This window comes from Lactuca saligna, chromosome 3, assembly GCF_052625555.1.
Source record: "Lactuca saligna cultivar CGN05327 chromosome 3, ASM5262555v1, whole genome shotgun sequence".
Lineage (NCBI taxonomy): Eukaryota > Viridiplantae > Streptophyta > Magnoliopsida > Asterales > Asteraceae > Lactuca > Lactuca saligna.
In genome coordinates this window covers 127,540,107-127,556,213 of record NC_136419.1, presented here as the reverse complement: position 1 = coordinate 127,556,213, position 16,107 = coordinate 127,540,107, and the positions used below count along the sequence as shown (strand labels likewise).

Sequence of the window (16,107 nt, the reverse complement as noted above, 5' to 3'; positions counted from 1 at the left end):
GATAGGACTCGGCGAGTCAATGCCCTGACTCGGCGAGTCCAAGGCAATCTTCATAGATCAAGAACAAACTCGGCGAGTTGTTCATACAACTCGGCGAGTCTTAGTATATGTGTTCTTCGGATGAAGATGAACTCGACGAGTTGTTCATACCACTCGGCGAGTAGGATGAAGGAGTTAAATGACAGTTTAGAAGATGAACTCGTCGAGTCATAGCCCAACTCGACGAGTAGAATCAGGGACCCAGGACAATAGTTTGCTAGGGACTCGGTGAGTGGAGATCCACTCGGCGAGTTGGGTCAACTAAAAGTTGACTTCGATTTGACTTAGGGCTAGACCAGGGGTAAAATGGTCTTTTTACCCAAAGGACAGTTGGCAGTGTATGATTAAGTATATTGTGGGAATTGCAGCCGGGGAGTTTCCGGAGCAACAGCAGCAGTAGTAGGTGATCAATTCCCACACAGACCAGCAGCTATTTCGAGGTGAGTTTCCTTCCAGTAGTAACAGGTCTAAGGCACCAAGGCCGGCCTGTATAGATGAGACATTAGTATTATAGTGTGGGCCGAGCCCGTATCTATTAGTTGAGTTGATTGTGTTATATACCAGCATGATAGAACTGTTTACACTTGTTGTCTGTGCGATGCTTGTATGATATGAGTTGGCGGTTGAGTGTGGGCGGTGCCCGTATCTCTCCGAGAATGGAGTGTGGGCTAGGCCCGTATCTCCCAGGTAGCGAAGTGTGGGCGGGGCCCGTATCTTCACGAGTGTGGGCGGGGCCCGTATCTCTCAGAAAGTGAGGTGTGGGCGGGGCCCGTATCTTCACGAGTGTGGGCGAGGCCCGTATCTCCTAATTGCATGTTATATGTTAAATGCTTGTATGGTATGGGGTATTATGGGGGAGCTCACTAAGCTCTGTGCTTACGGTTTCAGTTTTGGTTTCAGGTACCTCCTCAGCCAGGGGAAAGGAGCCGGCGCGGTAGCAGCATGTCACACACACACTCTTCGGTTTCCGCATTTACGAGATTCACTGGGATTGTACTCTGATATTTGATGGGATGTATGGTTTGACTTTTAAAACATGGTTTGCGATGTGTTATGTTGTGATCAAACAATGTTTTTATTTATTAATGTTTTCTAAAGTAATATTTAAAAATGAAATTTTTGGACATGAAAATTGGGTCGTTACATATAACTTCATCCAAAGGAAAAATCATGAGCCCTAAATCCAAAAACACTTAATATGACCAAAAGTCAAACATAGGATCAAGAACACTCAAGCTAAGACCTTTCTGTCACTAACTTAGAAGTTCATGACCATGAGAAGGCCATATCAAGCTATAAAGTTCTAAAAACTCCACGAGCATCTAAGAATGGGATCAAAACATCAAAAAATAGGCTCAAACATCAAACAAGAAATACAAAGGTCAAGATATGAACTTTATAGCTCCAATACCTCATACATGTGAAGATGTTGGATCCAAGCTTGTTCATTACTTCCTTACACCAAGATAAACTTCTTTCTTCTTCAAGTTTCATCAAAAGAGGGTATTAACATCAAGATCAAGCCACCAAGCTAATTTCCACGAAAGAAAGGCTAGGGTTTCGAAATGAAGGGATGGAGGTTGAAGAAGATGACCTAGAATGGGGGTTAAGATGTTTACTACTTGAATGCTTGTTGATTACATCCGATGTTCTCCCTTTTTTTTTTGTATTAAGTATGATATTTTTGCTAGGTTTGGTGTTTAATGTTGGTGTGTTCATAAAGGCGTCATTAACACATGGAGGCCATGTCAACACCATGCAAGTAAGTGTTGATTTAAGAAGTTAGTGACCTATTGCACAAAAAAAATTAATAACCAAATCGGAACAAATCACAAAGTTCATTATGTTACATTGTCATTTTCCCTGAAGTTAGCTCAAATCCAACCAACTTTTTCAATGAAAGAAAAAAAAATTCCAATAAGCTTTCATTTAAAGATTCTTCTTACAATACTAAATCCCAAATATAATTTACTTCAAGAACAAAAACCCTAAACACACATGGTTCTATAAAGAAAGTACCAACACGTCACCCACGAATATCAAAACCCAAATTCAAAATATCTCATATTAAAAACATTTTCAACACATCTAATCCCTCTTATTTCCTTGCATCAAAGGGAGACTCCGAAACATCAATCGATCTTTCATCATCTTCCTTGATGTTATTAATCATACCTGCAACTTGATTAATGCTCAGCCTCGATTCCGGCGATTTGTCAACGCATTTGATTGCAACCTGCAACAAATTCACCATCCTTTCTTCACTCGCGCCTTCCCGAATCAGTGCTCGATCAAACACCTCCACCGTCCATTCTTCTTTGACCACCGAAACCACCCACGTCGCGAGATCCATCCCGTTGTTTTCCACCATCGGCATCTTTCCGGTTAAAAGCTCAAGAAGAATAACCCCAAATGCATAAATATCGCCTCTGAATCCATCGATATGATCGAGTTGCGAGGTGTTGTTGGTGGTGATTGGAGAATTGTAGAAATTGTTGACTGACATTAGACCATATTCGCTGATGCAAGCTTCCATGTTGTTGTTGAAGAGAATGTTTGAGGATTTTAGGTTTCCGTGAGGGATGTTGTCTGCATGAAGCTCGTCGTGCATGAATGATAAAGCGTCGGCTATGGTGGATGCAACTCCGAGCCTGCTGCTCCAGTCGAATGTTTGACCCATTGGCATTCCTGCAAATTATTGTTTGTGTTCTATACGATCAAATACAAATATGACAATATAGTTTTTGAAAATTTCCCTAATTATAGAGTGTTATTATATAAAATAAAATTCCATTGCATTAGATAATACTTATCATTTTATAATATAAAGCCTTACAATGAAAAAAATTATAATATAATGATGTAATTTGGTATATATTTTAAAATATAATGTCTTGATAAGAAAAATAAAATAAAATAAAAATAAAAAAAGAACTTGTATAACATATTATATAAATAAATAGAATTACATTGTTATTTATTTTATTTTTTTGGATTTCCACGTTTTATATATAATATAGTTGTGCTATGCGAAACACCAAAACCTATATAAACTTTTCGATTTATAAATAAAAACATAACATAAAATAAAATAAATAGCAATAAACTTTCTTTTATTTGGTTATTATATATTTATTCTTATAACATAATTATATTTCTATAATTGACCCATTTAGGTGTGTCAAAATACAAAACAATTTTACCATTATGATGATATATTTTTGAAATATAGTGTCCTAGTAATAAAAATTGGATATATAATATTATAATAGTTCGATGTTTTATAGTATGAAGCCTTAATTAGAAGGAAAAAAATGAAAATTTCAATGATGTATTATAATAAGGAAATAAATTATTTGTTATATATAACAAAATGCAAGAAACAACTTATTTTATTGATTTGGTTATTGGCATCCTAATATTATTTATTCCAATTCCAACGTCGTATTTCAAAAAAAAAAAAAAAAAAAAAAAAAAAAAAAAAAAAAAAAAAATTGGTGCAAATACAAAGAAATTTTTGCCTACAATGTTGTAACTAATTAAAATTTCCCAAATTTAGATGTCTTAATAAGAAAAAAGTTGAAGTTACAATACACAAATAAATGAAAGTTTATTACTATATAAAGCACTAAAACACAAGAAAAGGGAAGAAAATTACCATGAAGGAGCTTAAAGAGACTTCCATTAGGTTGATACTCATAAACCATAAGCTTCTCTTGTCGCGAACAATAAAATGCAACAACCGGCAACACATTCGGATGCTTCACATGATTCAATCTTTTCATTCTTAACTTAAAATCATCCGAAGGTAACAACCAATCTTTAATCCTTTTAACCGCAAGAGTCATTCCTTGTTCTTCACATTTCACCTTATAAACACTCCCATGTTTCCCTCTCCCCAACAACTCCGCGGGTGCCTTCAAAAGCTCTTCAAATTTCAACCCGTTAACTTCCGGGCTCGTGAGAACAATCAAAGAAGAAGAAACTGGCCCACTCTCTATCGAATTCCCACCAAAAACCTCGGATTTACTCATTGTAATGCTTTTGAATTCGATAGATTCAAGGGTATTTTCGTCTTTTGATCGATAGTTATCATTATCACCTTCTTCCACCAATTCTTCTTTCTTCTTTTTTCCCTTTTTACATATCTTGAGCATAATCAAGAGCAAAATGGCTAAACCAATGAGAGCATAGCCCGAGTACATCAAGATTTCAGTCGAATTTGACCCGTTCTTTTTTGAGTTATCCGAAGTTTGGGCCGCATGTGGGCTTGTGGGTCCTGGGACTTCACATTTGTTTGGTAACGGGTCGCCACATAATCCAAGATTCCCAAAGTAGCTAGCGGGGGTAAAACGATCACCCCCCGGTGGGACCGGGCCGGAGAAATTATTGTTGGATACATTAAAAGATGCTAGATTTGAGAAATCAAATTCGGGTATGGGCCCCGAGAATTGATTGTTTTGGGCTAAAATCTCGATTAAGCCCGATATTCGGGGTAAATTCGGTAAATCCCCGGAGAACCCATTATCTGAAATCTCTAGTCTTTTGAGATTGTTCAATTGGGAAAGAGTTTCCGGAAGGTTACCCACGAATTGGTTTGCACTTATGTATAAGTGAGTGAGTTCCTTGCAATTAGCAATTGATTCGAAATCTTCCCCATGTAGATTATTGTTTTTGATGCTAATGATAGCGATAGAAAGGGCAAGAGACTTAATATTGCATATAAAACTCGGGTTGAAAGTTCCCGAGAGATTGAAACTATCAAAAGTGATCGACTTAACAGACGGTATTTGATCATGGCAAATGATTCCCGTCCATTTAGCTTCACAAGGATCGGAAGTGAGATTCCAACCGGAGACCGGAATCAGAATCGAAGAGTTCCCGGAAAGATTTTCGAAAAACCCGACTAAGGCATCAATAGCATCGATTTCAACCGATTCAATTCTGTTAAGAAGCAAGAACAACGAAAGAACAAATACCCAATTGGGAATCGGATTCATTTTGGCTAACAACATTAAAAAGGAAGAAAACAAGAATTTCAAGAACTCGGATATGATTTGTGGTGGAAGGTGGACAATATAACACCTAGAGAAAAAACTCACACATTGATCTCAGTTTCTTTGGTGATGAAAACTACAATGGAATAGAATTTGGAATTCATAATGTTACCATTTGGTAGGAGACAACACTTTAGTACAAAAAGCCGGCACTTGAAAAGGACGGAGAGAAATAGTCTTAAGTGTACAACAATCTTGTGTAGGATTATGCAGTAAAGATGCTATTTCGGTTTAAATAATGAATCATCTATGATGTTGACCTTAAGTCATAACAGATTAAATAATTATACCTTGTAATCTATCTTCTTGTACGACATATAAGTATATTACTGTTATCCGTGTCTATTTCTCCAAAGGGTTTCAAATTATAAGAACAAAATGACAAACGGTTTGTAATAAAGTAGTTATAAGATATACTCATCATTTTACTTATAGAGAATCCCGTAAGCCCCCAACATTATGACTTTGTCTTCATGATGACATGGTCATCATTAACAATTAGGGATGTCAAAAAATCGCCTGAAAATCCGTCCTGTTTGAAGGGATTAATTAAAAAAAAATCGGGGATGGGGAAAAGATTAACCCCCGTTTCAATTTCAAGGAGGGTAGTTCCGTCCCGAAACCCTATGAGATCCCGTTAATAAATTATACACATATTTACATATATTAATTATATAAATATAATAAATAATAACATTATTTTGAACTTCTAAAATTCAATAAAAACATGTTTTTAAATTGTTAGTATAATATTTTTAAGATGTTATAATTTTTTTTTTAACATATAAAATTTTGCTATAAATAAATGTTTGTTCTAAAAAATAATTTTTTTTAGCTCAAACAATTTCTTTTAGCCCAAAAAAAAACAGCCTAAAATAAATCGGGTCGAGCAAGGGTACGTATAATAAGAGGGATTCGAGGGGTGGGGCGGGAATCAGAGGTAGGAAGCTTGTACATTTCGGGGGCGGGAGCAGGAGATGCACTCCTTCTCCCGTTTGCTCAAATTGACATCCCTATTAAGAATACCTAAAATCCAATAGGAATACGAGCAACAAGAAGTTAGATGTAGTCAGAAAATCCAATAGAAATAAGAGTAAGGTGAGCTTAGATGCAGTTAGTCGCAAATCCAATAGAAAACCCATAATGGTGCCTAAAAAGAGGGAAGGAGAAAACAAATACAAGCAAAAAAGCATAAATAAAAAATGGAAAAAAGTAAGCATGTACATAAATCTAAGCATAAACAAATATAGTACGAAAAGCACAAACATTTATAAATAAACGAGGACTCATACTATTCAACTACATTGATTTGATTTTAAGTTCATACACCCTCTTATTTATATAAAGATAAATTCATGATATTCAATTACTCTTGATTTGATTTTAAGCCTATACACCCTCTTATTTAAAGTTGCATATAAGATAAAGGGAGAATTACGTATATACCCCTCTTAAACTTCAAGATATCATATTTGTCAAACTTAATTTCTTAATATCAAATTTTCCCTTCATAAATTTTCAAAATATCATATTTACACAAATCCTTTTTTATATTGTTTTTAATATTTTATAATCATTCTTTATACCTTAGAATTATTATAATAAGTAAAAAATTGAACCATATTATCTTTACGTCTATGATAATGGAATGTTAACTTCTAAATTGTTTGAATGTCGTCTTCTTGACAAACAAAAAGATTCATCATCAACCCTCTCTATGAAATATATATTTTGATTGTTTAGTTTTTGTTGTTGTTGATTATTATCATGTTGTAGATGGATGATATTTTATATATTATCATTGATATTTCGATTTTTAAAAAATACATATACAATATTTTGATATTTAAAAAGAGCATATATGATATTTTGATATTTAAAAAGAACATATATGAAAATTTGAAATTTTATAAAGGGTAAATATGATATTTAGAAATTAAATTGGGTAAATATGATATTTTGATGTTTAAGAAAGGTATATATGCAATTCTTCCTAAGATAAATTCATACTATTCAACTACTCTTGATTTGATTTTAAGCCCATAAACCCTCGTATTTAAAGTCTTATATAACATAAATTCATATTGTTCAACTACTCCGATTTTGAACCCATACACCCTCTTATTTAAAGTTATATCTAAGATAAACTCGTATTATTCAACTATTCTAATTTTAAGATAAACTCGTACTATTCAACTATGTTAAGCACTCCTACACATGTCTCTCAATATCCTTATGGAAAGAATATAGGCAGCTTCTCCGAGGTCCTTCATAGCGAAACACTTCCCAAGCCAGGACTTAACCTCCTGCAAGGTTGGGATGTCATTTCCTATGAGTAGTATGTCATCCACATACAACACTAGAAAGCTAACTGTACTCCCACTAGCCTTGACATACACACTGGACTCATCCTCGTTTCTTGAAAAACCAAACTCTTTGACTTTCTCATCGAAACAAATATTCCATCTGCGAGATGCTTGTTTCAGTCCATAAATGGATTTCTCAAGCTTACACACTCTATTAGGGTACTTTGCATTGAAAAAACCCTCTGGCTGACTCATATAAACATCCTCAGTCAACTTTCCATTAAGGAAAGCGGTTTTGACACTCATTTGCCATATTTCATAATCATGAAATAAAGTTATGGCTAGCATAACCCTAATAGACTTAATATTTGCTACTGGTGAGAAGGTCTCATCATAGTTAACTCCCGGAGTTTGAGTAAAGCCATTTGCAACAAGTCATGCCTTATATGTGTGTACTTGCCTATCCATGTCGGTCTTCTTCTTGAAGATTCATTTGCACCCGACTATCTTACGACTCGGTAGATTGTCAACCAAGGACCAAACTTGATTGTCATACATGGACTGAATCTCACTATCCAGCGCCTCGTTCCATTTAGCAGACTCGGGGCCTACCATGGCTTCATTGTAGTTGTTAGGTACATCCAAATTTATCAGTGTGTTATCAATGATAAATGTATCACCCTCAGATGTTATATGGAAAGCATATAACACAAGTGGAACACTAACTTTACTAGAACGCCTCAGAGTTACGGATTCGTCGATCAGCTCAACAGGAGTTTCCTCCTCAGGTTGATCGCTAGTATTTAAGGTTCCTTCACCGCTTTACTCTTGAAGCTCTTCAAGGTTAATTTACCTCCCACTGTCTCCTTGGCCTATCAATTCTCTCTCGTGAAAGACTCCTCTCCTCGTAATGAAGACAATGTTGTCACTCGGTCTATAGAAGAGATATCCAAAGGATTTATGTGGATAGCCGATGAAAATACAATGCTCACTATGAGGTTTGAGCTTGTCGTGATGCTTGCGTCTCACTAAAGCCTCGCAACCCCAAAGCTTGATGTGTGCTAATGAGGGAACCTTGCCTATCCACATCTCGTGAGGTGTTTTTGATGGGTTTTGGTCATAAGACATCCTATGTGCTCATACAAACCCTAATGCTTGGATCTAGGTTTCTCTATTGTACATGCTTTGAATCCAAGACTATAAACCCTAATTCTAGCATATGGAAATCGATATTAACATATAATTAGGTTTAAGATGTTACCTTGATTGTTATGTAGCAATAACAATCCCAATTCCTCCTTGAATTGACTTTGGAATGCTTAGAGTCACAAGTGCCACTCCTCTAATGGCTTACAAACACCAAGAGCAAATGGAGAAGGTATAAAGAGAGAGGAGAGAGGTCAGAATTCGTCCTTAGGACTCCTTGGGAAGGGATACACGAATTCATAAGCCTTGGGGTCTTTATATAGGTGTAGAGATAGGGTTTCAATCATTATCCTTATCTAGTTGCTTATCCACAAAGCAAGCCATAAGATAATCCTTGAATCCTTATCATAGTCGAATTCTAAGGCCTTATCACCTCAAATTCATTCACCATATATTTAAGATAATCCTTACCTTATTTTGTAACTATCACATAATTACAAATCAGCCCCTCTAGTTTAATTAATTACACTTAATCACAAAATTAATTCCTAATTAATTATTGACCAATATTAATTAAAAAAATTTTATTTCTCCTTTAATATATTATTCTTATAACATATTAATAAATCATATTATCCTCTCTCTCTATATATTTCTCCAATCAAGTTGCTTTGGTGAAGGCAACCCAAAAGGACCATGCACCATCGGGTCAAGTACATACCAAAATAGTTATGGACTTAGACACTAATCCAACAGTATCCCACTTGGATAAGTCTAACAACTATTATGCGTATGAATTCAGATCCCGATCTCCAATCGTAGCTTTCCAAAGCCGCTGTCAACTCTGATCATATCAGATACGTGTGTCCTTAGATAAGGGATCATATATTTCTCCATTCTAGATATCGTATAAGACATGATTTCTAATCATTCTCTTTGTACTATTTCTCGATTCCCGATTTATGATGACTGACTAATTAAACAAATCAAATTAGCCCTAGCCCGGCCGAGCGTTTACGTTTGTCATCACTAAATCATCGAGGGGCCCAAAGATATTGCTTTTATCCTTCTTTGGATAAAAGGAACGGATAAACTTTGATACAATGTTCGCTTGCACTTACTCACCGAATCACACACAATAATATGTTTTATAACACCAAGTTACTAGTGCATTTTCATATTATCAATATGCACCCGATTAGCAAGATACAACTCACACATCTCGGTCTCAAGAATATAAGATGTTATCGTCTCACCAATCACTCGTGATACAATTCATGGAGTGATCCAAGTAAGCGTGGGTTTAATCCAATGCTCAAATTCATATTCATAAGCACTCATGAACGTTGCAACAAACATTTGCTTATGTCTAATACTCTTTTAGACAATCCACACACCAATTCACGACAGTATTCATTCATACCTACTTCCAACATATGAACGACTGTGGCCCGTTCGAATAATTTGATTGTTGTTAACCAATTAAATTATTCAGGAAGTCAAAACATGCAAAGTGAAACACAAGAATAATACTAATCCCATATGGCCTCAACCCTTTGAGCATAAATAAAACACCTTTTATTTATCACCATATCGATTACTCATTATTTGTCGTTTCGGGTAATCAACTTCTTACTTGAATTATTACACTTGTCCTGTCACACCCCCGAACCAGACGGCGGAAACGTCCGGGGCTGTTGTGACTCAATTGAATACCATCACAATGAATATACATGAAACATAACATCATACATCACCAAGCATTGGAATAATACAACTGGTAGCGTTTACATTTAGTACATTGTTCCCTAACATTACATGCCAAAAAGTAGATTGTTCGATGCTAATTAAACAAACAGCAAAACGTCACTGAGTACACTTATCCCCTCGTTTTATCTGTTACCTGAGAATACAAGTATTTTGAAAAACGTCAACATATGAAATGTTGGTGAGTTCATAAGTAATTTTTGAAATCCAATGTTTTGTATTGTTTGAAAACCACCAGAAAATCCGATATTTTCTAAAAATAGAATAGCGTAAAAATATGTGAAGATCCGTGAGTATGCTTGTTTGAATTCTACAGATGTAAGCGTAAGAGTTGTGAAATTCGACATGTAGTTCATAAGTGTACTTGTTGAAAACCCTAGGAAAAACCCGACGTTTTCCTATCACTTTGCTTTACTTAGTTTGTGTACTGTTATTTCGTTACGTTAGAGGTATTCGTTGAGCTCCGGAGGCATTGAGTATACAGTGGGTGGTGAATTGTTGTAACGTCCGTTAATGAAAAGGTACAATCGACAACCGTACCAGCGATCCCTTGGGCGTCGCTTGCACTTATTCACACAACTCAATCCTCCCGGACTTGTGTAGTCCCACGACCGGAGGGAAAAAGAGAAGGTGCGAAACCCTCGGTATTTCCCTACGTCGTTCAAGACCATTGCAATCGCGAAGGGCCCGAAGCCCAACCCGCAATCGTGAGTTCCCGACTTTACTAGCAGCACTGAAGGACCCTTGGGGACCAGCAACATGTTTGCCATTGAAAGTCCTTTTACACGCGGTCGAGTCGTATTAGACCCAACTACATGTAAGCAAGTGTCGTTTGGGCCTAAAGATCATGTCATCGGGCTAGCTAGGCTCGACAAGCATGATTTGCAACTTTTGGGCCTAAGGAGTGTACGTCAACGTATTGAGTAATTCCACAAGAGTAAAGAGTTCCAAGAGTTCCATATGTGTATTGAGCGTTGTAGTGTTAGTAGTTTTGGATTTGTTATTGATTCGAGACCGAATCAATTCGTTTGGTAACGATTGTTGGTGATATTGTGTATTGTAATTTATCGAGAGTCGTAGTGTCAATCTTTGTTCACAACGAGTGTATTGAATTATCATTGAAAATTTTCTGTTTACAACCCCTCTTCATTTTGTAAATTTACTTTTTCACCCCTTTAGGTAAAATAATTTCCGGTTTAGTCCTTAAACCATTTTTCTTGACATTTTAACACCAAAAATTATTGAAATTAATATTTTTCAGCATATTTTTCATTGAAAACAGTTTAAGTCCCTGAAATTGTAGTTTTCTTAGTTATAACCCCTCTTTTTCGCAATTTTTACATTTTTGGCCCAAATTGGAAAATTTTTGCAACTTTGGTCCTTTTTAAATTTGAAAAGCATTTTAAACCTTTGAAAAGTACTTGTAACACTAGTAGTCCATTGTTTTACAGAAAAACACAGTTTTGGCCCTCCAAAACAGAAAATTTCGCATAATGGGCCCTATTGGGCCGAAATTGTCATTTTTAGCCATTAAGCTTGAAATTTATGTTTTTAATCCTCCAAATAGTATATTTTCAGAAAATACATTATGGAAACTGTTTTGACTCATCTCACCCATCAGATTTCGAAATATTTCATTTTAGGCCCTTCAACTTTGTATTTTTAACATTTTATGTCAGAAAGATGAGTTTTTAGCCCAAAATAAGTGTTGTCAAGCCATTTGGCTATTTTTCTTGGTATACTTTGCATGTAGTAGTATATTTTATGCTAGTATAAAATATATCTTGGTTTTTAGCAATTCATAACTAGATCTAGCATCAAAATCATACAAAACATACATATAAGCATAGAAATCAACCAAAACATACACATAATGATGGATCTACACCTTTGCTTGTATTCTCCCCCACAAAAACTTATAAAAACCGAAAATAAGGGGGTATGAAGCTCACCTTGGGTGTTGATTTGGTTTTTGAAGAAAGGATGGAAGAAATGAAGTGATTTTTTGGCCCTAGCACCCCTTGATGAAGATCTCGAGTTTATGGAGTTTTCTAGGAGTATGATCACCAAAGAAACTTGTTTAGAATAAGAGATCTCATGTGAGGGGGAAGTTTTGAAGCTTAGACATGGAAAAAATTACCAAAGGATGATGATAATCTTGAAGAATCCTCTTGAAACACAAGCCAATTTCGAGATTTTAGATGGAGAGGAAGAGAGAAGTCTTGAGTGATCTAGAGAGAGTTTGTGAGAGATTTGTGTGTGTGTGTGTGTGTTGCTCACGGCCGAAACAAGAAGAGAGAGGGAGAAATAGACATGAAGTGATATGCATGGATACATGGAATGGGTTGCATGGAGATCCAAAAGACAATAATGAGGTGTCAATTACAAGTCAACTCTCTTCATTTCTTCTTGGGCTTGGGCTTTGGGCCGAGAATTTGGAGGGAAAAAGGGAAAATTTGGGCTTTAATGCCCACAAGCCCATGTGTATATTAAGTTGGATGAGTTTTAACCTAAAAAAATATAATATGACTTTTACACTTTGTTGGGCTAGTTTAGGTTAATCATGGTTCCAAATTTTGAATTTATTTCATTCTAGGCCCAATATAGCCCAAAATGTTGAAATAAATAGATGTGGATCCATCTAGAGCCCATTTAAGGGTTCTAAGACCATGATAGTCAAATTGGAAGCTTATTGGTCCATTTAGGTCCAATAAGGAAGTCCTAGTCCAAAATGGACCTAATCAAGAACTTCTAGGGTTTCCAATTGCTTGATGTAGTGAATTGGGGTTTAGTTTTCCATTGAGTAAGCATCATACATGCTTTTGAGTTTTTGAATTCAACATTTACTTGAGTATAGTGATTACAAGACACAAAATTTCTAGTTGTGACATGTCCCATGCTCCTAGCATGCACACAATGTTTACCTATGGTTCTTACTTTATGAAATAGATCACATTGGACACATTTCCAATCATTCTCATTTCACAACTCCAAATCCGTTTTTCATAAGTTTAAGAATATCAAATTCTTGCCACTTATAGAATATGCTAGATTCTAACATTTTATGCAATGATTCTTTCGTAATGTCACTGCACCAAAGTCACAAAGACTATTGACAATGATATTACAAAGTCCTCTAACGGAGATTGTTACAAGACAATTCCTTAGATATGATGTCTCTCACTCAAAGTACATTCCTTTGAACATCCTTTTGCATAAAAGTTTCTAATCTAATCATAGATTTTCAATATTTACTTCCCAATATAGATACATTTCCATACTTTCCATTTGACAACTCATTCTAAATAGAATCTTGTCTATTCATAATAATGTCGATATGGTCCATTCAATACCATGCTTCCAATTACTCACAAGAAACCAATCCTCGTCGAACTTTGGATTGTCCTTTGATAGTTGTTTAATTATATTAGTCAAAACCGATTCTAGTCCCTTTTCCCTCTAAATGCGCTAGATATTTGGAAAATTTTAGAATGGTCAAATATTAAAGCATTTGCAATCGATCCTATACCCGAAGCGTATGGGACACGACGCATAATTTTTTATTCGCTATGTTCTCAAAATTCGAATTGTGAAGAGAAATGCTGTAATCATAATCGAAATTTTAAGAACACACTATGTGCCTTTGACTAAATTTATTAACATTTCTCAACCTAAGCCTTTAGATTTGAAATAAAGCATAATATTCTCTCCCTTAATTATAGCAAAACAACTTTACAACCTTTACGATTTTGCAAGGTATAACTCTTGTTTTCTATAATTAATATTGCCAACTTGCAATACGTACCTTAATAATCATACAATCATAACATTTATGATCCCACTATCATGATGATTACTATAAAACATAACACTTATGCTCCCACTAGCTTTGACATGTATTCATCTTAACTTTCAGAAAAAACAATACCTATTGAATTTCCATGTTTCTAATACTTAATGCTTTGATAATCTTTTATCAAGGCTTCTTAAACTTATACACCTTTGCCTTAGATAGTTCATATGTGTGTCTTAACAATTAAGACTAATTTCCAAACCTCACAATTCAAATTATGGAAAAGGATATCGTAACCATAATCGAATTCGAGAATGCAATTTTACAATCACTATCTTTTTAAAATCTTTCTTAGTGAAAGCATTTCCTCACAATCATTTTCATGAAGGAGGAAATCTTATGACACTTAAATTTAAATGGTGTATTTTTTCCTATCCATGTGAATTTGTTAAAACCAAAGTTTACGACAAATTCAAACTCATATGGACTGAACTTTCTTAATCTTGATTTCTTGCCTTATGGTAGCACAGCTGCCCACCACGTCTTCCAAGTAGTTAAGCATCTCACATTTTTCCTATCAATGTACCTTTCATTGATCAAGGTGCCTTGCCTTTTATGCATTCAAAATGAGAACTCAAAGAACTCACATGCATAATTAACTTAATTGGAATAGCACAGAAACAAAATAATGTCAACACGGTAGGTTGCAAAACCTCAACTCGTGTGCTAGTGATGATCAATAAGGTTTATTTGATTTGTTCTTGAAACCTTTCAAGACCATTAAGACTCCCACTGACTCCTTGACATATAAGATTTTCTTGTCAATAACCATTTCTTGACAAACAATTATTCAAGAGTTAGTGTAGCTTTTATCAAAACACTTCATAAATTGGTCCTAGTTGGCCTTTGTCTTATCCAAGACATCACAACTTTCCACATTTGATGAATGTTATAAACCTTTAATACTTTTCACTCATTGTCACAATCTTAAGTTTAAGACTTGTTATTGAAACGAATTATGATTGACTTTTGATTTAACCATTTCTTCAATTCTTGATTCCTCTTCTTAAACATACAATTGTACTAAGACTTACATAGAGGATTAATTGAGATATGGTTCTTAATCATAAAGACCTATCATAAAGCATAAAAGGTACTCTCCCTTCTTCTTAGAATGGAGAAACTTTTATCTTTCTGCCTACTTGATTCTTCTTATTTGTTCTGCTATTAATCTAAACCCTTTAGTCAATTCAGAATTACACTTAATCTTGTAAGTATAATCATATTTACTAAACCTTTAGTAAATCATGACGAATATCTTTGTTACTCTTATGGTGAACTTGATCAACACACAACTTTGTGTACTCGATCTCCTAGTCCTTCACTTGACACTTTGTCAACGAATTTGTCTAATTTCCAAATATGAAAATTCTCATTCATCATGCAACCAAGTTGCGTGATTCCAAATTTCAGTCCAATTGAAACTTTGGGCGATGAGAAACTCTCCCTATTTGGTAAATTCTCGACACTTCCATAAATAACATAACTAACAATCATATTCATTCGTTGTAGAAATATGCAAACATCAATTTTCATAACGATTTCATTGCAAGGAAGTAAACAAATAAATAAATAAGTCAAAATTTATTTTATTTATAAAAGCAGCGGAAAAACATTTGTCCTTACAATGCAAAATCTATTGAAAACTATGTAAAAGGAAAATTTTTATCATAACTATCTAAGCTCAAAATCCAATCTTCAAGTCCATGCGATCGAGATCCATCTCTTGCAATTAGATTCATCTTGCTCTCTTATCAATCTTCCTTTCTTTTCACCGATCCTGAAGCGTAGTCATACTTTTGACTCTCCCATCTCTTAGATCTCTTAGGTAAATAGGGCAACTTCGTCTCCAATGCCCCTTCTCTTGGCAATAAAAGCAAATTAACTCTTTTGGAACAACACATGGAACTACTTCAGACATCGCCTTTCTCTTATGATC

At 35.0% G+C, this 16,107-nt stretch overlaps 1 protein-coding gene across 1 annotated transcript; it reads right to left on the bottom strand.

The window, feature by feature from the left end:
• Positions 1–1,936: 1,936 nt before the first annotated feature.
• LOC145037226 (inactive leucine-rich repeat receptor-like serine/threonine-protein kinase At1g60630) lies at positions 1,937–5,195 on the bottom strand. Its single transcript, XM_078985841.1, has 2 exons — positions 3,698–5,195; positions 1,937–2,727 (listed from the first exon to the last, which is right to left on the bottom strand). The coding sequence occupies exons 1-2, from the start codon at positions 5,052–5,054 to the stop codon at positions 2,138–2,140; spliced, it is 1,947 nt and encodes a 648-aa protein (XP_078841967.1). The 5' UTR covers positions 5,055–5,195; the 3' UTR covers positions 1,937–2,137.
• Between the last annotated feature and the right edge of the window lie 10,912 nt (positions 5,196–16,107).